Below are 23,388 nucleotides of genomic sequence, written 5' to 3' on the forward strand. Positions count from 1 at the left end.
ATCACACCTTCCAGTAAACGTCAGTTCTGAAACTCAAGAATTTAGTACTGAATATTTTTTTGTTATCAGCTAGTAAAATGGAAGAGAAAAGGGGGATGAGACAGAAACTGTCAAGATTACACTCAGTATCTCCATTTGAGGCTGAGCCATATGAGCAAGCAATGGACTACAATTTGGGAGGAGACAGAGATCAAATTCCTATCCAGCCACCCTCATTTACATTTTTCATAGTTTTCCTAAGTCACTTTAAGTGATGCAGGAACAGTTTCTTTGAAAAATGACATCACCCATTTTCATTAATTAATTCAGATCTTCATTCACTGTGCTCTTTAGCTACCATAAAAGGAAGTTTCTGGATTGTGGAACAAGAGAAGGTTTATCTTAGCAAAAGGCACAAATCATAGAAACTTAATCTGTGCACTGCATTGACAGTAAATTACAGCTATATTGCTTAATGCTATGTGTGTTTATGTCAGCTAAATTAACCTAATAAATAATAAGGAAAGCTGTTACTTTGAAAAAAGCTATTGCTTCTTTTGCTCTATTAAATAGCTGTTGTTTACCTGCTGTTGGTAGCTTAATATTTACTTAAGTACATTTTCAGAGAAAGTAGTTTCCAACAATGTAACAATAGAGACTTGTTTACAACACACTACTGCTTGTCATGCAACTTTGCAACGAACAATGCTACTTGCAGTATAGATAATAGAGATTTTCAATCCTTTTATCTAGATATTCAGATAATTCACCCAAAGAGTGGCTAATGAAGTACATTTCTAATTGCCAGGCAGTCCCAGGTTTTTGCTTTATGTTAATTTTAGGCAGCAGCTTGTGTAATACCTTCTCACCAGAGTATGTAACTCAGTTCTGAACCTTAAGCAATAAGACAGAGTCTACATGAAATTTATTCTTGTGGCTTGTATTATGATTGTGTGATTTTTATCATCAGCAACGGAAATGATTAGGAGTAAATTAATTGTGAAAGTTAGCATAAGAATTTCAATGCTTAAAAAAGCATCTGAAAGATGTGCAGTTATCTAATTTACAGATTATTCTGATTGGTTGCTTCTGTTTAATAAATAATTTCCTTATTTATTTTAGGTTGTCTGCTCCATAAGACAACATAGGGTGAAAATATGCAAAATAAACCGACACTTGTTTTTAGATCATCTCTGTGAGATATATTTCTAAGATCATAAACTGCTGTACCGAGCTATGTGTTGACTCCATTTTAAATTGTTATGTAGTTGGACAAGAAAGTATTTTGCAAAGTGTTTCATTTAGTGTATGGCCATTAATATTTACTTCTGGTGCCATCAGTCTCTTTTGTTTATTTGAAATTACATAATATGAGTCTCTGTGAGATTAAGACTTCAACTACACTATCCAGTCACATTAATGTTACTACCTGTCAGAAGCTTGAATAACCACCTTTTGCATTGCAGACCACTGTAAGATGTCAGGATGAGTGTTAGTGAGGTTCTTGAAGGAACTGACAGAGATGTGGAGGCCTGCCAATCCCACGGATTCTTGATTGGGTTTTAATCTGGGAGCTTGATGTTCTTCAAACTGCACACTACACTGAGAGCTGTCAATATATTGCATTGTTCTGCTGGTAGGTGCCATCATGCCGAAGAAAAACAAACTGTATGTAGGAATGGGCATGGTCCCCAAGGAGAGATGCATATTTGTGTTGATCCATTGCACCTCCCAAAATGATGAGATTCCCCAGGGAATACCACGAAAATATTTCCCCGACCGTAATGCTCCCTCCTCTGGCCTGGACCCTTCCGGCAGTTGTTGCAGGCTGTTCGCTTATTAGACATTTCACACCAACGGAGCATAAAATGTGACTCGTCTGAAAAGACCAGCTGTCACCACTCAGGACATCCAGTTGCAGTAATGGTACGCTAATTCCAGCATCATATCGCCGATGAACAGCAGTCAGCATGGGTGCATGAACCAGGCGCCTGTCGCAGAGACCCATACAGAGCTACACTCGCTGAATAGACTTGGAGGAGACGCTGTTGGTAGCCCCTTGGTTCATCTGGGTGGTCAGCTGCTCGATAGTTGCATATCTACTTACCTGTACACATCTCTGCAGCTGTTGTTCACCATTGTCATCAATGGACCATGGTACACCACAATTGCCTCAGGACTGGTTTTGAATAGTGCTATTTTGCCATGAACGGTATACTTTAACCACATCGGCAGTTACAAACTTAGTCATTTCGGATATGCTTTTACCCTTGCCCCAAAAGTCAATGATCATGCCCTTTTGGACGTAGTTAAATCGCACCATTTCTGCATTTCGACTGCACGGTTTTCCGCATCCTGGGACACATTTCATGTAGAGTATCTTAGTGTATGATCATTAATGTCTGCTTCTGGTACCATCAGTTGCTTTTGTTCATTTGAAATTAAATAATATGAATCTCTGTGAGATTAAGACTTGAACTACACTGTCCAGTCACATTAATGTGACCACCTGTCGAAAGCCTGAATAACCTCTTTTGCAGTGCAGACCACAGTAAGACATGCAGGAAGAGACCACCTGAAGGCACAAAAATGATTTTTCCAAACACTTTATATACATCCCACTGCTAGTGTTGCCACCTGATGTCTGGGAGTGGTTCTTGCATGTTGATGTTGAACATAGGTGATCATCACATTAGTGTAACTGGACTGTACATTAGCTGTAAATCTCTTATAGGTCTGTTCAGGTGTCTAGCAAGACTGAGTTTTGAATCATCCTTAAAATCATTGGACAGTCATTTATGCGGAATTAAGATCAAGAGTGAACCCACTGTTGATTTGTGTTTTCATTTTTTAATTAGGATGCAGAATTTAAAATTCTGCTGGTGATCATTTTGTAACTCTTGTCTACAACTCATCCTTTGAATTAGACAGAGCTCTTTCTTTCTAGCGCTACTTTAATATCAAGAGCTAGTCATCCCTTATCCTTTTTTCTGTTCATTTTTTTGGTAAGGAAATTAAGACTCAAAGTGTGAGGAATATGTTTACCTCTTTCTTAAATTTTCCATCTTCACTGTGTGTCTTAAAAATCTTTTCCTGGCATTCTTCCCATAAATTCTTTATAGGCACTGTTGTTGAGTCATTGTTTGTGATAAAATGCTTTTTCTACAAATTGGACATAACTGCTCAGCATTTTTTATGGCCAACATTTGGCCATTTTGGTCAGATAAACTGCTATCATTCTTACATCTACATCACATAAGGTAGTTGGTCTGAACCAAATTGTACATGGCTGTTGCAAACAGTATTTCCTTCAGTCTTTATTGGGAATTTTAGTGTGGTTAATAATCAAAACCTGGACTTCAACAATCGTTGGTGTCCTGTATTTCTTTGATTTGAATGATTCCTATGTGATGTTCTAATAGTTCTAGTAAGCACAATGCATGTGCTTACATCCCATGTGCTCTTTCATTTTCCTGTATGTGTGTTGGAGGTTCACCTTTTAATTATTAAGTCTTCCGATATTGTGGTTGAAGATAAATATTCTTTAATATTCATGACATGCTGTGCTTGTAGCTGTTTCTACTATGTTTACTCTGCAGCTCTGGCTATTGGATGAATTTACCCAAAAAGGGCCTAGGGAACATGTTGGAAATCACATTATAGGATGGATACTGCTTTGGTCAGAGAGAATACTTCAGTAATTAACCACACATTGTCTCGTACCAGAAGTATTGAGATGAAAACCATACCATGATGCAACTTAGTGAGGGATGAGGCACAGCTCATACTCATTTGTGAACATATCTCTCTCTCTCTCTCTCTCTCTCTCTCTCTCTCTCTCTCTGGATTTCATGGTGGAGCATCTGCTCGTAAGCCACCCAAACCAGTAAATGCCAAATAACACCTCGCCTGGTGTAAGGAGCATAAACATTGGACAATTGAACAGTGGAAAAATGTTGTGTGGAGCGGCGAATCACGGTACACAATGTGGCGAACCGATGGCAGGGGGTGGGTATGGCGAATGCTGAGTGAACATCATCTGCCACAAGGAGGGTGCCTGCACCCCTTGTTTTGCATGGCACTATCACAGCACAGGCATACATTGATGTTTTAAGCACCTTCTTGCTTCCCACTGTTGAAGAGCAATTCAGGGATGGCAGCTGCATCTTTCAACACGATCGAGCATGTGTTTGTAATGCACAGCCTGCAGCGGAATGGTTACATGACAATAACATCCCTGTAATGGACTGGCCTGCACAGCGTCCTGACCTGACTCCTACAGAACACTTTTGGGATGTTTTGGAACACCGACTTCATGCCAGGCCTCACCGACCGACATAGATACCTCTCCTCTGTGCAGCACTCTGTGAAGAATGAGCTGCCATTCCCCAAGAAACCTTCCAGCACCTGATTTAACGTATGCCTATGAGAGTGGAAGTTGTCATCGAGGCTAAGGGTGGGGTAACACCATATTGAATTCCAGTATTACCAATGGAGGGCACCATGAACTTGTAAGTCATTTTCAGCCTGATGTCTGGATATTTTTGATCACATAGTGTATGACTAAGAGGATTTCTGATTCCTTTACCAAAGTAGCACGAAACTTTTTTCACCAATGCTCTCAGAAAGTTCCTCACTTTACACCAGATTTTATGTGATCTACTTATCTAATAGATAGGACTGTGAATTCTGTTGCAATTTTGATGACTTATGTCTTCATGATTTATATCTTTTCAGACTTCATTTTATTGCTTATTGTTCATACATTTTTCAAACAAGGCAGACATTTATGATTCTTTTTTTTTTTTTTACAGTTTCAAAACTTTTATGCTATTATTATTTCCTAAAGATCTGAGAGACCATTTTCCTGCAGCATAGTATTATGTGCAAGTTATTCTGGCAGTTGGATGTTTTTGAACTTAGGTTGGGTAACCTAAGATATGTTGTTTCACTTCATGCAGCAGTGCAGAATGTGTGTCCACCTGCTAAGTCTATATCAACCTACTGTCAAAAGGTGTACACAGTTTCTGCTTTCTACTATTACTCTCTTACTATAGTCACAATTAGATGACAGATGCATGTAGGTGTGCTTTCTGATATTGTTATTGCTACTGCAATCTTCAGTCCAAAGACCAGTTTGATGCAGTTCTCCACACTCCATTATCAAATTAACTATTCCTTGATGTTCAGGATCTGTTCTTTCAGCTTACCTTTCCTCCCCAATTTGATTCTTTACTTCTGCACTAGTTACTCGATTTACCCATCTAATCTTCAGCATTCTTTTGAAACAACAGACTTAAAAACTGTCTGTTTTCGTCTTGTTTGTACTGTTTACTGTGCATGTTTGATTCCATATAAGAGTACACTCCAAATAAATACTTTCACAAATGATTTTCATACACTTAAATTTATAAGCAGTGTTCAAAAAACATTTTTCTTGGTGTTGCCACTCTGCATTTTATATTGTATGTACTTTAACTATAATCAGTTATTTTGCTGACCAAACAGCATAACTCATCTGCCACTTTTTTCATCTTGTGTCATTATCTAATTTTCTCAGTATCCCCTGATTCTCAGCATTACCTTCAAGACACCATCCATTCCATTCAATTGATCTCCCATGTCCTTTATCACTTCTGATAGAATTGAGTCATCACCAAAAGTTAAACGTTTTATTTCTTCTCACTAAATTTTCATTCCCTTCCCAGTATGTCTCCTGGTTACATTTACTGCTTGCTCAGGACATATTGAATAACATAAGGGTAACTACACCCTGTCTCCCTTCCTTCTCAACTACTGCTCCCCTTCCACGTCCTTGGACATATAATTGCAGTTTTGAACCACTTGCATATCGTAAATGTTTGTGGGCTTTAGATACAAGGGAAGCAATGATTGAAAGAATATGCAAGATGACACTAAAGAAATACTTTATTGTGAAATACAAAACAAAAAGTGACTAAAAAAGGCAGCTGTTTGAGGTGCACATTTTGACACATGTGTGAAATAAAAACCTACTGCTGGATAACATTCAGTGTTGTGTTCCTCCACCCCCATACAGTGTAACATCCTCACCATGCTTTTGAGAAGGTGTTCGAGATGTTGCTGCTTGAGCCCCAACCATTCTTCAATGGAAGCCCCATCATGAAGTGCGCAGGTTCATAGTGGTTATGCATAGCAAGTTTCAGTTGACTCCAAATGTGTCCAATCAGTCCACATCAGTATATACCAGAAGCCTCTTCATTTGGTCAGTTCCTGCGTCCGAGGCGAAGGTATTACATGGGTGTGGTGTGTTCATCTTGAGAGGCAAATTAATTGTCTCAAATTATTCTCCATAGGCAGAGGCATTCAGCATCTGTACATGGTATTGTTCCAAAATGTGACTGATCCACCTCCCTGCAGAATTTGATTGGGGGGGGGGGGGGGGGGCTGCTGCTGCTGCTGCTTTACCTGAGGTGTGCATTGGTACAGAGCACCCTCTCCACACAAGATGATTGTCATTTGTCTGACATATCCTGCATTCATTTGTGAAAAGAACTCGGTGCTAGCAATCCAGATTCCATTCGAAGTGTTACCTTGACCAACTTCTTCACCCATCGCAGTGGGATTACATACTGTTGTCTGCAATGGATTACCAAGAAGCTAAAGTGAATATAGGTCTTCGGAAAGGCAGCATCCAGATTTGGTGCGTTCTCCTTGAGGTATTAGAGCCATAGTGGACATTAGCTGGCAGTGCTGACATTTCGCATCTACTCCAGGGCACATCCTCAGTGTTTTATGTCTCACGATAGTAGCTGAAAGTTCAAATTATGTCACTGTGGTGTACATCACTCAGGAGACACTTCCCATGCTGACGACTCTTTTTGCCATAAAATCAGAATGAACGTAGGGCCTGAGGTTGTAACAATCTTTTGAGGCACATTGACGGACTGAAAAAGTGTGCACATGCTATATTGTCCCATTTATGTTTAGAGTCACAGGGCAAATTGTTTAACTGCTCTGAGACTGCAGGTGTACCTCCATTACACAGCTCGAGTACATAGCAATTTTTTAAGGGCAAAAGAGTGATTTGAAGTTGGTTTCCAATCAAAAACACAACTATGCAGATTATGAGAGTGGTGTAAAACTTATTTTTTTGGACAGTTTCAAGCATGACTCATACTGCAATTTTAGCCATAGAATTTTTACAGCAAGTCTCTCAGCAATGCACGGCACATTTACCACTGAACTTTTTACTTGGTTTAATTATGTGTGTTAACAGGGACAGCAGAGCACAAAGGATAATTAGTAAACTAGCAGTGACCGAATAATGTAAGTAGCAGACAGACAGTGCAGTATGGATAAGCATACGAGACAGGGCAAGTTAGGCGAGGAGAGAAGTTGACTGATCTGATAAGTGCTGGTAGATACTGGACATGGCTATGGTTTTTTTTAGCATGGTAAAAAAAGAAGTTAATGCTACCATAGGAACTGTAACAAGCTGTAAGAGTACTGTGGCTGTGTGACTTGCTCTCAGTCCACATCTAATGCAGTCCATGGTAATAATAGACACCTAAAGAAAAATATATATATATATATTTACTTATGGCTTTAACACTTTATTAGGAACGTGACAAGAAAAAAATTCTGATTTTCGATGAGGCCTATTTGTTTGAGTTTAGTTACATGGAACAATTTGTAAAAAAATTCAAATATTATTGAGAGCAACAATGTTCAATATGATTACTGCGTACCTCACTGGGCATCATAGCAAATTTAAGTTTTTTATTTACTTGCTGCGTTTTGTGTGTGTGTGTGTGTGTGTGTGTGTGTGTGTGTGTGAGAGAGAGAGAGAGAGAGAGAGAGAGAGAGAGAGAGAGAGAGAACTGACTGGAAGCGAGTTGTATTGTATAGTCCTATCAGTTCCCATCCATCTTATTCTCCAAAATAGGTTGAAAAATGGCCAATAGGCAGTAATAATAGAGACAGGTCTGTGATGATCTGGGTCACAATTGAATGTACTCTTGTTGCCTTATTGTTATTCTCTGCAGATGGACAGAAGTAAAGAATTATGGCATAGATGTATGTTTCCTAATTGGAGCACCATCTCTCAAGAAGTGCCAAGTGCCTGCTGTGTACATGCATTGCTTGATGAACTTGTAGAAGTTCAGTACCTCTGCCCTCCAAACTCAATCAACTAGTTTGAATGTTACACAGTAATGAACTCGATATAGCAGTGCCCGCCCGGTTGGCCGTGCGCTCTAATGCATGGATTACTGGGCGGGAAGGAGTGCCTGGTCCCCGGTGAACTGGCCAGTCTGTGGATGGTTTTTAGGTGGTTTTCCATCTGCCTTGGCAAATGCAGGCTGGTTCCCCTTATTCCGCCTCAGTTACACTATGTCGGCGATTGTTGCACAAACAAGTTCTCCATACTCTACCACGCAAACATAGGGGTTACACTCTGGGTTCGGTGTGGGGCGGTGGAGGGGTGAAGTGGACTGCAGTAGTCATCGTGGGGTTGTGGACCACTGTGGCTGCAGAAGGGACGGAGCCTCTCCATCGTTTCTAGGTCCCCGGTTAACATACAATACAATACAGCAGTGAAACTGGTACAGAATTCCTGCCCAATCCTTGCTGATGAAACTATAGTCAACACGCCGTAAGAAGACCCCAGCAGCTCGCAGCGCTGTTGCTTGCTTTCAACGTTGCTATAGAGATGTTTACAAAATATTGATACATTACTGATTGAGGTAGCTGCCGCACCCAGCCACTGCAACTGTCAGGGATCAACTTACACCGACTCAGCTATAAGTGCTGTACATTTTGATGAGTGGTCCACAGTTTCAATATTTCTGACAAGCTAAAATTGAAGACTGAATACCTGTGTTTTATAAACTGTACACTACCAGTTTTACTATACAAATACACTTCATGGACTGATTCAGAGTTTAACAGTGATAGGTACAAATACAGATTTCAGTCCTAGCATGGGACATAATTTTATTACACACGTTTGTGGCAGTGCATAATCTGCTAAAAAGAAAAAATGCATAATCTGTCTAAAATTTATTTGATAATAACGCGTACATTCCACATGAATTACAACAAGAAAAGGGTGGTCCAATGTCAGGTTCGTGCAAGAATTTCAATTATTCTGCTAACCATACTGTAACTTATTATTAAACAGATTTTTGTCGTATATATATATATGTTTGCGCTTAACACTTACAGGCTTACGATGGCTTGAACTGGTGAAGATCCATGATCTTGATGATAACAGACTTACATGCACCTCTATTTGTGTCAGCTTGTAGCGTATATTAAAGAAAAATTAGGAATTGGTTATATGACATACATTGAGACCAAATATGGATTTTTCTGCTTGTGTCTGATGTGTTGATGACTGCAGTGAGTACATAAATCAGCATGTAAGGAATGAATATGTGTTGGAAACTTCACATTTGATACTGTTGTGAACACACATGTAGCAACTTATTTTCCCCCCTGAGACAAGGTGTTGAGAGATGTCCAATGTTTAACTGAATAATTATTTGCAAATATTTACATAAGTGCTTTGTTTTCCCTTTTCATGATTAGCAGAGCACATTAAACATTGATAAAAGAATAAATGATAAGGAATAATGTCTCAGTATATTCATAAAGAACACTTTAGCACAAAAATAAGTCTTATTCTAATTTTTTGTGGCAAATATTTTCAGATGCACTCAAATGTTAAACTACAGATAGCTGCCATATTCTGCATTTCAAATTTGGTGTGGAGAGAGGAACCTGGTGCTGGTGAAAGGCAAGCCAGGTTACGGGAGCTGGGTGTGGTCAAACTGCTTCAGCAGCTTATCCTCACTAGTGACACACTGCTCTTTGACAAGTGAGTTTGATTGATTTCATGTCTTACTTATAAGAAATAGACAGACACAGATAATGGCTTTTTGAGTGTTATGAAGTAGGTGGCACTATTTTATATGTTGGGAAACAAATTCCACATGCTAATGTTGGAAGAGTATCACCTACAGTATGTTCTAATGCCACAGTCTGCAGAGTGGCAAACATCATAGTGGAGCTGCAGTTTGTGATTAAGTATCACTTTTAAAAAATGATTAATGTTCTATTGTAAATGGGAGCAATATATGTTTTTCATTGTTGGCAGTATAGGCAGACAAGAAGTTCATATTGATCCACAGGTTTCTGGAGACGTCTTGTGTTATTTACATTTGTCAGAACTTATGTGGTACCAACAGCCAACATTGTCAAAAGAGAGCAATTGCAGAAGAGCAGTTCAAGAAAGTGGGTTAATTACATATTCTGCACCAACTTTAAAAACTGGAGGAGTGACAGTTGACAGCCTTTGAAATACAAACAATATGATTTATATGGAAAAGGAAAAATCAGTTAGAAAATTACAATCACATGAGAACAATAAAATGAGCATAATCTGTCAGTTAGTAATTGTTATTAAGGTAAACCATGAAATCACATCACCAAGTTATACTACAATGGGGAATTAACAGGACAGGGCTATGGTGGTTGCAGTCTGCATATCCTGTCATTTTGTGCACGTAGATATTATTATTATTATTATTATTATTATTATTATTATATGAGCCACCTTTCATGTGGAGTAAGAACAGATGTTTCTTGAAAATCTAAAAAATACTACGGATTGATTCTGCAGGCACATCAGTCCCCCCCCCCCCCCCAAACTCTATTATTTTATGAAGGATGCTTTAAATCTGTAATCTGTAGTATGCAGCAGGTAATAAACCATTCACGATGTTACGAGAAACCATAATTTTACTATTTAGAGGAGCACTCACTGTGTTTTACATTTATAACATGTTAAAAGTAGTTTACCAGAAAAGAACCCAGTTCCCTATCTTTCACAGCTGTGCACTAATAACTGCGCATACCCCATAGACCAATTATCTGCCACTCTCTATGACCTGCAATACGGTAAAAAATGTCTAGGAAGTGTCCGATGTTGAACTTAATATTTATTACTCATGTGGAGAGAGATTATTCACCAAGAATCCTCCAAAAACTTATTGCTTTCGCAAAAATTGCGTATATGATTTTTGTTTGGACTTGAGAAAATAATTTGATATGCCCTTTCAGCACGCTGAAGTATGACTTCTCTTTAATGCTAGTACAAGAGTGTGGCATGCAATGACTTATACAACATTTAAACTTTGTTGTATTGCAAAAATTGTTAACACTTATATCAACAACTATGTAGTTGCATTGGAGTGTCCTGTACTACAAGACAGCTGCCTCAGCAAATCTGTACTGTTGTTATTCAGTATCTAAACTGTTATAAATATGTTCTTTTATTATATATCTAAAAAGAAAGATGATGAAACTTACCAAACAAAAGCGCTGGCAGGTCGATAGACACACAAACAAACACAAACATACACACAAAATTCTAGCTTTCGCAACCAATGGTTGCCTCATCAGGAAAGAGGGAAGGATATGGGTTTTAAGGGAGAGGGTAAGGAGTCATTCCAATCCCGGGAACGGAAAGACTTACCTTAGGGGGAAAAAGGACAGGTATACACTCGCACACACACACAGACACAAGCAGACGCAAGCAGACGAGTCTGCTTGTGTCTGTGTATGTGTGGATGGATATGTGTGTGTGTGTGCGAGTGTATACCTGTCCTTTTTCCCCCTAAGGTAAGTCTTTCCGCTCCCGGGATTGGAATGACTCCTTACCCTCTCCCTTAAAACCCATATCCTTTTGTCTTTCCTTCTCCTTCCCTCTTTCCTGATGAGGCAACCATTGGTTGCGAAAGCTAGAATTTTGTGTGTATGTTTGTGTGTCTATCGACCTGCCAGCGCTTTTGTTTGGTAAGTTTCATCATCTTTCTTTTTAGATATATTTTTCCCACGTGGAATGTTTCCCTCTATTATATTCATGTTCTTTTATTATATTATTGATTAAATGGGGGCAGAGCCTGGTGTGAAGTGTCATGGGCACTTTTCCGGTTTTGCAAATTGTCAAACGGCACATGCACTAATTTTATTTACTATGTAGGAAAAGAGTGTCAAGTTGCAGACAAGCACTCACAAATAACTTTCGAGCATAGCCTTCGTCAGTAAAGAGAGAGGAGCATACCTTATGTACACACAACTGCCAACTCCAGCATTTCAGGCTGGAATTCTGGCCCAAGATGCTGGAGTTGGTGGTCGTGTGTGTCTCTTTACTGATGAACGCTGTTTTAATCGTGCCTGTCTGCAAGTTGACATGTCTTCTTTACGATAAGTAGCAATCTATCTTTTCATACATTGTTGATATCCCTACCTGGAGTTTCCATCCTTTGATTTATTTATTATGTGTTTGTTTCAAAGTACGATTGAAGAAACAGAACTTATGCATCAATTTATCTTCTCTTTACAGGGTAAAGACAGCATTGACGCAGTTTTCAGAGGGTTGACTTATGGACAGTTGGTTAATTTCACAACATTAATTTGTCTTTTTATTAGAAGACTGTTACTATGTAATACATTTTACAAAAAGTAGTTTGAAGAGAGACTGTGGCATTAATTCACAAGGCAAAGCTGTTAATTATGTCATTAGAACAACTGCTTTGTGCATCTGTTTGTATGAATAAAGAAAAAATGTATGTTAATAAACATCTACATTCTTTCTGTAGAGTCTAGCATCTAAAACCCATAATAAAACAACCCCCTGCTTTATGAGAATAGAGGCTTATTCCCTTGCAGATCTAGACAAGGTTAATTGGAGATTTTAGCTAGAGAAAAACTTTTGCTTCTATAAACAAAGTTTCCCATTAGAAAATTTAAGCTGTGGAAAATGTGGGGTTAAGCAAAATGAAAACTCTTTCTGATGAGGCATCATAGTATTCTTAAAACATGAAAAATCCTCCACTGACTATTAGGATATGTCACTAATGATGAAGGGAAAAAAAAACTTTCCAAAATGACTAACGGCTGGTGGTGTCTAGTAAACATTGTGATTTTGATGAATCTTCCACCATTTGAAAGTATCCTTCATTGACCCACACAGTACACTAGCAAGATATTCAAGCAACCTCATGATCCAGTGAAAACAATACCTTCTTAACTTACTAATTTGCTCTTTTAAATTAATATTCCAACAGCACATTTATAGTATTACTCATTACTAAAGAGAAGTACAATCCACTACCCAGTGTACTGTTTGGGATGGATGGTTGTTACCAATTACTGACACAAACATGATACCTGCTTCACTATCTTTCTTTTTTTATCAATTTGGCAGAAAGTTTTTTTAAAGAGCACTGTATCCAACCTAGAAAATGAAACAATAATACTCTCTAAAACTCATACATCATCTGCAAAAGGTTATAAGATCTACAGACACTGACACAAATACTGTGAATAAGTGCAATATTCCACTAGTTCGTCATGCATACCAAATATGTTAAGAATCCTCTGGGTCTGTCACTTCTCGTCCTCCAGTTATTTACTCTTTACTAATATCCTTTACTTGTGTGTGGCTGCCTGTAGACCTCCTTCCTCAATTCCATCTCAAATAATCTGTAAACACCTTTGTGGTGACTGTTCTCACTTGGCTGTGAAGGAATAATTAGTAACAATGAAGGGGATGCACGTGAATTTTGAGAGTACCTTTAATTTGAATACATTTTTCAACTGTAGCAGTTACCACTCTGGGCAGGTTTGATTTGTTCTATGGCTGATAAATAGAACAGGCTTGTGCATACAAAAATCTTACAATAATCTGGTTATTAATATACTAGCAAATACTCTCACATTAAAACACAGAAAGTGCATAAAATAAGAACAACTTGTGTCAATTATTTATATGTTGAATATTTTTCACTTGAGGACTGGAATATAAAAATAAAATATTATGAATCTAAAAATTATATACATATTTATGTTGCAAACAATACTGCATTAACACAGCAGATCCCTGTTGTTGTTGTTGTTGTTGTTGTTCTTCTTCTTCTTCTTCTCCTTCTTCTCCTTGTCATGTAATATTAAATCCCATAAGTTGTTTCATGGTGAAAGTGTGTGTTTGTGTGCCTGCACACATGCGCTTGAATTACACATAGAGGTTGAATGGCACAAAAATAAAATCAGTGACATTTGAAGTATCTGACAGATCAAAGCGTAGTTTTCTCTCTAGCAGACATATCCTAAGAAACTAGTGAACATTAGCATTAGAAGAAAACAAGATATTTGAAATACTTCATAAAGTGACTGCCACTTAATCTTTAGAATAGTTCCAGTGTTAAAAGCCACCACAACTGATAATGAACAACTGGAGCTCTAAGCATTCCAGAGAGCTACAAAGAAATGAAACAAAATATAGGATGGCAAGAGACTATTCACAGTTGTAACCAGGGAACTGTTGCAAGTTGTTGTGAAACTATATTCTGCAGACAGTCTCAATACATTCTTCCTATTCAAATAATGTTCTTTGCACAAGTTAAAGTTCTTTACCCATTGAATTGTGGAGCATGTTGTACAACTGTCAACTGATGTCACACTACACTCACTTTCCTGCAGGCAAAAATTACCAGTTTGGTGGAAACAAGGATCTCCCTATTAATGCTGGCAGTAGTGCTGCGTGCTTGTGCTATTGTGTATAACATTTTCAAATAGTGTAATGTGGGTAAGGGGACACATGCTTTAGTATGTGATAGTGGCCGAGGAAGGTAGTAATAAGATATACACTATTACCAGTCACTCTCACTCTCTCTCTCTCTCTCTCTCTCTCTCTCTCTCTCTCTCTTCCTGAGTTATTTCTCTCTTCCTCTACCACCTGTGCTACACATGGAGACTGTTGGCATCAGACAGTGTGTGTATATGGTATGCCATACTGTTCAATTTTATCAGAACCTGAACCACTGAGTGGCAGGTCAGTGTCTTGCCACTGAGTGGCAGAAGGTCAGTGTCTTGCTTAATTCTTTTGAGGTCCAAAGCTAAGAAAAAGTTATCCTTAGGAGAGCAAGCTATTGGAGAGGTAGTCTGTGGAGAGGGCATACACATTGGTGTATACAGTAACCAAATGTCCAAAACTCTGTCAGTGCTCAGGTAGGGAGAGCAGCAAATCAAAGATGGCCCACAGATGGCAACAATGAAATCACTAATGGGAGGATTTACATGCTATTTAAAACACCACTTTAACAAACAATAAGAGGGTAATGTTGCATAAAAAGGCTAACATAATAATTTAAGTTTGTTAGAATTACATAGGCCTACCTTAGTATTCATAGCCTAGAAATAGACTGCTTTTCACCTCACTAGTGTGTATTGCGGTAGTAAAATATTATTTTATACAGGAACCCACTGAGATACCATCTTGAAATTTTGCATGCATGTAGTCAGTTAGACTGGACAACACACATAATTTTTATAAAGAAATCTGAGGGTATGTATTTTGGAAATCTCAAAAACTGTTTTTTTGAAATAGTTAAAAATTTTCAGATTTAGGTAGCATAGTCATGTTACATATCAAATTGAAGGGAATTTATAGAGGAAAACAATGGTGCAAGTTGGAGCTCTCTAGCATTTTAAAACAATCATCGATTGATCAAAAACAGAGGTTTTTTTGATTTTTAAATCCTTGAAACTCAAAAACCAAAGATCAGAAAAATTTGAAATCTCAAATTTAAGCTAGTGATAGTGGGTACATTACCTGAAAAAAAAAAAAAAAAAAAAAAATTCATCCAAATCTGAGAGGTCATGGTTCAAATCATGTACTACAATTGTTTGATTTGACATGGAATGACCCGAAAGTGTTACGGAGATGATGGATAAACTCCAGTGGAAGACTCTGCGAGAGAGACTCTCAGTAGCTCGGTACGGGCTTTTGTTGAAGTTTCGAGAACATACCTTCACCGAAGAGTCTCCTACGTATATCTCGCGAAGAGACCATGAGGATAAAATCAGAGAGATTAGAGCCCACACAGAGGCATACCGACAATATTTCTTTCCATGAACAATATGAGACTGGAATAGAAGGGAGAACCGATAGAGGTACTCAAGGTACCCTCCGCCACACACCATCAGGTGGCTTGCAGAGTATGGATGTGGATGTAGATGTTACAAGCTACAATTTGGAGCCAGCTAGTGGCAAAGAGCTACAAATATGAAGACATGAAGAATAAAGGTGTGGAATGTTAATAATGTTTGTTTTAATGAGTTTTCACATGGTGGTGGTGGTGGTGATGATACGCCATCAAGTACCAGCTGCTAGAAGCCTACAAATACCTAAGCTTTTTGCAGCTGGAGAACATCAAGCATGGGCACGTAAGAAGTACAAAGGGTCAAAAAATTTTGAAAAGCAAACTGAATGGCAGCAATAACATCAAGGCAATAAATATTCATGGCACACCTATCATCACATACACTGCAGGCATTGTGAACTGGACAAAAGTGGAGCTGCTCGCAGAGATGTCGACAGGCTGTACTTGCTTTGAAAAGCAGATGGTAGAGGATTCTTGGCAGTATGTGGAAGAAGAGAAGTATGAGTTGGCAAACTATGTGAAAGGTAGCTAAGAATCAGGTCTAATTGAAGTCAGCAACAGAATACTTCTCGAAGTAAACCAGACCAAGAAATAATTCCATAAAGCAGCAATTCAATGTGAGACTGACAGTCTGTGCAAAACGGCATTGCATGGGCAGTTTTTGGAGAAGATTGGGGACATAATACACACAGAAGAAACCTGCACTTGGCTGACCAACAGGATCCTAAAGAAGGAAACTGAAAGACTGAGTTATGCAGCACAAGAGCAAGCCATCAGAAATATGTGATCAAAGCAAGAAGCAAGAACAACTGACACTATCCTGTTGTTGTTTTCAGTCCTGAGACTGGTTTGATGCAGCTCTCCATGCTACTCTATCCTGTGCAAGCTTCTTCATCTCCCAGTACTTACTGCAACCTACATCCTTCTGAATCTGCTTAGTGTATTCATCTCTTGGTCTCCCTCTACGATTTTTACCCTCCACGCAGCCCTCCAATGCTAAATTTGTGATCCCTTGATGCCTCAGAACATGTCCTACCAACCGGTCCCTTCTTCTTGTCAAGTTGTGCCACAAACTCCTCTTCTCCCCAATTCTATTCAATACCTCCTCATTAGTTATGTGATCTACCCATTTAATCTTCAGCTATCCTGAGCTGTTGGGCTTTGTGCTTCAGACAGATCTAATACTGGGACACAAAACACCAGACGTAACAACTGTCGAGAAAAATAAAATGTATATCACCGATAGCAAATCGATGAGAAACAATTTGAAAAGCTTGCCAGATAGAACGATTTGAATATCAACCTACAGCGACTTTAGCATAAACCAGTGAAAGTGGTCCCAGTGGTTCTCTGCACACTGGTAGCAGTACCAAAATGTCTTAGTGGTTACTTGAAAACCATCTGCCAACTACAAAAAGCCAGTTTACTGGGACATGCAGAAATTATCTGCCAATTAATGATGCAACCTTGACATTTGGGAAGTGCCTAACCAGAGGTAAAATATGAAACCCAGCACAGAGAACAAATTTGCTGTGTCTACCATTGTTACCATAAATAATAATGAATACTTTTGGATAAAATGAGACCACTCACCAAAAAGCAGAAGCATTAAGTAATCGAAAAGTGTGCCTACTGATGACTCAATGCTTCTGCTTTTTGGTGAGTGGTCTCCTCTGGCCCAAAAACATTTACATCTGCTATTCCTACAACATTAATAAGAATAATAAAATAATAGTAGTAGCAAGTATAAAAAATAAAAATAAAAAATTACACTCTTAACTAGTGATAAATGTTACTGCTGTTACAGATTACAGTGCCACCAGAGAACCATTTAATAATGACAACTACTTGATAAATTCTAATGAAATGGGTACTTTCATACCACCAAAAAACAAATCATATAATAATGGAGAGAAAAATGAACAGGTTTAAAGTTTCAGCAAGTGGCACGCTATAATTTTACAAAAATTGATATGTCCATAGAAAAATTTTAACTCTGTAGGGTGGAATGAGGTTTCTGCAAAAACAATAGTACCAATACTGATACTCCCAGTTGTTTCCTTGACCAACTGAAGAAAACTGAAGTAATTCATACAAAAGATAAACAGGATAAAATGAAGAACTATAGACTTATTCCAGTGTTACCCATTTTCTAGAAGTTATCTAAACAACCTGCATTCATCACACAGAGTTACCCAACATAATGAGTAGTTTCAGAGAAATGCATAGTTAACTTTTGCATCAAACAAATTCATCACAAAAGAAAGTAGTTGCCTTGATAAAAGCATGTGTGTGTGTGTGTGTGTGGTATCTTTTGTGATCTCTCAATAGATTTTAGTATTGGAAACCATGACTTGTTTTACAAATTTATGTGCTATAGTTTCCCAGAACACTCTCTGAGCTGGATAGTATCATCGTTAATGAACAGAACATAAAAAGTGCTTCACTACAACAGCAAGAAATTCCTCTCTGGCTGGTAGGACACACAATTACTTGTTCTGAAGCGTCTATATTATGGCTAACATTATATCTGTATCACATAAATACAATGTTATATAAATATATTATACTATAAATATATTATACAAATATATAAACATATATTTGGGTTATATAAATGATATGCCATTTAGTCTGAAATCATCCTCTATGCACATAACTCAACAGCAATTGTCTGCTGTAAAACTGAAAGGTTTAATGAAAGTGTTTGGCAAACAGTGAGGAAGTAAAAATGTGAGTTGAAAAAATAATTTGAAGCTAAATCATTCTTCAACTTTTGTAGCCCTGTCTTCCTCAGTTGCATGTAATATCACGGTATTTTGATAATTTTTACTTATGGACTGTCTGACAGCAACTGAATATTATTCGTTTCACCATAAGTCAATTATTCCTCACAAAACTGAAGTAGGCTATAATAAAGGGTGAAACTGGACACTGTCGTACTGCATCAAATGCAGTGGTGTGCTGGTAAATAAAACATGCTGAGGAGTAATATGTGGATACAAAGGTGAGTCAACTGAACATTCTTGTTTATCTCACAAACCTCTTAAATCTGCATACAAAACATAAACACAATAAAAAGGAGAATTATAGATTATCTCATTGTTACCCATTTTCTAGAAGTTATCTAAATAACCTGCATTCAACACTCAGAGTTACCCAACATAATAAGTAGTTTCATCAAAAGGCCACCTGGGATGGCACATCTGCAGTGACAAAAACTCTCTTGCTCAGTATGCTGAGGGTTTCACCAAGACCTTCACAGACAGGCACTATCCCCCAGACCTAGTCCACAAACAGATCTCCCATGCCATTTCCCCACACACCACCCCAAGCACCACAATGACCAGAAGGAACAATGACCAGCAACAAAGGAGTGACCCATTTATTACCCAGTACCACACCAGTCTGGAACACCTGAAATAAATCCTTCACTAGGGTTCTGATTGCCTATCATCATGTCCTGAAATGAGGTCCATCCTCGTAAAGTGGTGTTATGTCGGCCACCCAGCCTCCACAACATCCTAGTCCACCCTCCCTATGCCACTCAGAATCCCAACCCTTTGCCACAAGGATCATACCTCTGTGGAAGACACAGGTGCAAAACTTGTCCATCCCCCCCCCTCCCCCCCCCCCCCCCCACACACACACAGCACTCCCTATTCCAATCCTGTCACAGGTTCACAGGTTTATCCTACTCCATCAGTGACCAGGCCACCCGTAAAAGCAGCCATGTCATTTACAAGCTCTGCTGCAATCATTGCACAGCTTTTTATATTGGTATGGCTACCACCAACCAGATGTCCACCAGGATGAACGGCCACTGCCAAACTGTGGCCAAGAGCAAAGTATACCACCCTGTGGAACAACATGCAGCTGAACATAACACACTTGATTTTAATGGCTGCTTCACTACCCAAGCCATCTGGACCCTTCCTTCCATCATTCCATCACTAGCTTTTCTGAACTGCGCTGATGAGAGTTTCCTTATAATACATCTCGTAATTATCCCGACCTCAACCTACAGAAACATATCCTCCCCACAGCCTCCACCCAACAGTTTCCATCCTCTTTGTCCTATCATCTCCTCCCCACTCTCATCTCTTATCTCTTATTTGCCACCCTCTGCCGACACATCCACCAGTCTTTCCCCACTCTTCCCCTTTTTTCCTCACCTCCCTGCCCACAACCTCCTGACACTGCACCTGTTGGTATTCTAGTCCCTGCACACACTACCAGACAGCATTCGTCTCTCCCCCCATCCATACACGGCTATCCCTTCCATTTCCCTGCCCCCCTCCAGATTGCTGGTTGCATCCCATGTGATCGTTGCGTACTGGCCCAAGATGCTGGAGTTGGCGGTCATGTGTGCATGAGGTGTGCTTGCTTATGTGTATGAATGGTATGGTCTCTTTTTTACTGATGAAGGCTGTAGCCAAAAGCTTTGTACAAGTGTCCTTTAATTATGACTGTCTGCAATTTAATGTGTCTTCTTTAAGGTAAGTAGGAATCTGTCTTTTCCTACATTGTTGACATTCCTACCAGGAGTTTCCACTGTTTGATAAAACCTCTTAAATAATATCCCCGATTTAGCTTAAAAATGAGTACCATGGATCTTTTGCTTCAGTCATTGGACAAAGCATAATTTTCTGGGGGAGCCGGGTTACCTAATCCAATCAAAACTTTTACTCCAAAGAGTAACTGTGGGACACAGAACACTGCAAAACATTTAATGAGAACTTACATCTAGAGTTACAAAAAAATGGTTCAAATGGCTCTGAGTACTATGGGACTCAACTGCTGTGGTCATAAGTCCCCTAGAACTTAGAACTACTTAAACCTAACTAACCTAAGGACAGCACTCAACACCCAGCCATCACGAGGCAGAGAAAATCCCTGACCCCGCCGGGAATCGAACCCGGGAACCCGGGCGTGGGAAGCGAGAACGCTACCGCACGACCACGAGATGCGGGCTAGAGTTACATAAACAGAAATACAGAACCTTTTGAGGATACTTCCTTCCCTATCAGCACAACTGCAGGCACAGGCACACGCCAAAATACATGTTACGAAGCCATAGACTGATCCTGTAGGGAAAACTCCAAATTATATACCATGGCTGCAAAATACAGCTTAAAAACTGGGAGGAGAGCCTTCAATAACATCTTTGTGAGGATTACAGGAACCAATTAACGTAGAGTCCTACATCCGATCCAGACCTTCACTCCACACAACTCTTAGTACCCATAAGGTACCAATTTCAATGGATCACTTCAATGAGAACAAATATGGATCGGCTGGTCACCATTAGCATTTAGACAGTGTGGTGAGACAAAGTCCACTATTTCCTGCAATAAATAACTGCAATGTGGATGACAAACAAACTGAGTGTCTGTTAAATCATGGTATGGTCTAGAGACTTGAAGATTCTGGTGACAAATGACCACCATGAAAACTGTTTGTGTTGATCACAAGCTCTGGGACACAGGAGGTCTGGGCTGAGATTGCTGTGGCATACATGGCTCACTGAGGCCTAGCACAGTTTCTATGTCCCGCCAAACTCTTTGAGCCCAGTGTAGGTTGTTAAAGGCACAGTTGCCATAAGCGAATTCCTAGAACACTGCTAGTTCAAGCCAGATTAAATAATACTGGAAGTATTGGAGCCAAAGAAAACCACTACACTCCATTTGGCAAAGTAGATTATAACATTCACCTTATAATCTTGGAACTGATGATACCTCTAAATCGCCAGCTGCGGTGTCCGAGTGGTTCTAGGCGCTTCAGTCCGGAACCGCGTGACTGCTACGGTGGCAGGTTCAAATCCTGCCTCGGGCATGGTTGTGTGTGATGTCCTTAGGTTAGTTAGGTTTAAGTAGTTCTAAGTTCTAGGGTACTGATGATCTCAGATGTTAAGTCCCATAGTGCTCAGAGCCATACCTCTAAATCACTTCATTGACTGTCTTGAGGCATTTAATGTGATAACGAATGTTTGCTATGACATTCTATTCAACTTTTTTCCCATTTTTATGCACAGTGTGGTTCACAATTAGCGACAAAAACACACAGAACTTAATTCACATCATCTGATGATGATGATGATAACTAGATCAGTCTTTGAAATACTGTGTGGAAATTAAGTAGTTAACTCTTTTTTCAGCAATAGTATACACATTGTTTCTGGCAACAGCACACACAATACTACACACATTCATACACACAACCACACAGACAGCAATGCATGGTTCCATGGCCATGACAAGAGTCTTGTCATGGCCACCGAAGTGTGCACTTAGGTGTCTGTGTGAATGCGTGTACTATTGCTAGAAAAAGAGCTAGTGCTCAAAACTAGTGTGAATGCTGTTTTCCATTGTGTGTTACTATGCTCCACATATCAATCCACTACAGATGAGCACTTGCCTCCTTTCTTTTATGTACTACTTTACCTATATTCTCTAATTTTGTTTCAGAATAAAGCATCATGTTTGTTCACCACCATCAATTGTATATAACATATTAAACAATTGGTTGACATCTTTTTCACGTGTCTCTGGTGCGGCAATATGAACAAAAACTGTAAGGAAATATCAGATTGCATTAATCTTCAGACATCTTATAACATGAGAACTGTAACACTGCATATGACATTAACTGCAAAACAAATCAGAGAAGTTCCATTGGCCTACAAGCCAGTGGAAATGAGAAACGATAAAAATTATGGATATGCAAAAATTAGTCACAATATATAACCATACAATGACATTTTACTGGATAGAAATACATCACTACAAATACAGAATTTCCAAATACTGGAACCTGATGTAGACAAATACAGAAGAGTATAGATTTACTTACCACAAGAAAGTTGCAACATATTACCAAACCGTAAATAATCATATAGATAGACAATGCTGGAAATCAAACAACTCAAATCTACGGCACCAGCAATCAACTTCCCCCCCCCCCCCCCCCCAAATCAATGATGCTGCTATCTGTGAAGTCTCTTATTCAACAGCAGCACACTCCAAAAACCATTACTTCTTTCCATACTGCACCTTGCAGCCAGTTACAAAACATTGTATCACATTTGGTCCTATTAATTTTTTGTTGAAGGCTAGTGGTACAAACTAAACATCACTGCTCCACTGGTAATAGGAACACGGGGTCATAATGAATCTAGATATACAAGTAGTACACCAGAGGTACACACTAAAATAATTGCTTTTAAAGTGTCAATAAGCTTAATATGGATTTTAACACTGCATTTTGCCTTATGTATACACTTTAAAGAAAATCCTTGTACATGTTGAACACTGACTTATTACAATGAATTACAGTTTCCAGAAAAGTTAGTTAATTGGATATATAACTTCAGAGTGTATGGAGGAATCAAGAAGGTTTGGATTAGGATTTCACTCTC

At 38.9% G+C, this 23,388-nt stretch overlaps 1 protein-coding gene across 1 annotated transcript in view; it reads left to right on the forward strand.

Annotated features, from left to right (window-relative positions):
* The window catches only part of LOC124787732 (armadillo repeat-containing protein 8-like), a 122,448-nt gene extending 109,870 nt beyond the window's left edge, over positions 1 to 12,578 (forward strand). Inside the window, exons 12-13 of the mRNA XM_047254580.1 lie at positions 9,675 to 9,841; positions 12,371 to 12,578. Of these exons, the coding sequence (XP_047110536.1) occupies positions 9,675 to 9,841; positions 12,371 to 12,407 (204 nt within the window). The 3' untranslated portion in view covers positions 12,408 to 12,578. The remainder of the gene's footprint in view (positions 1 to 9,674; positions 9,842 to 12,370) is intronic.
* Positions 12,579 to 23,388: the final 10,810 nt, after the last annotated feature.

Source organism: Schistocerca piceifrons, chromosome 3 (assembly GCF_021461385.2).
Source record: "Schistocerca piceifrons isolate TAMUIC-IGC-003096 chromosome 3, iqSchPice1.1, whole genome shotgun sequence".
Lineage (NCBI taxonomy): Eukaryota > Metazoa > Arthropoda > Insecta > Orthoptera > Acrididae > Schistocerca > Schistocerca piceifrons.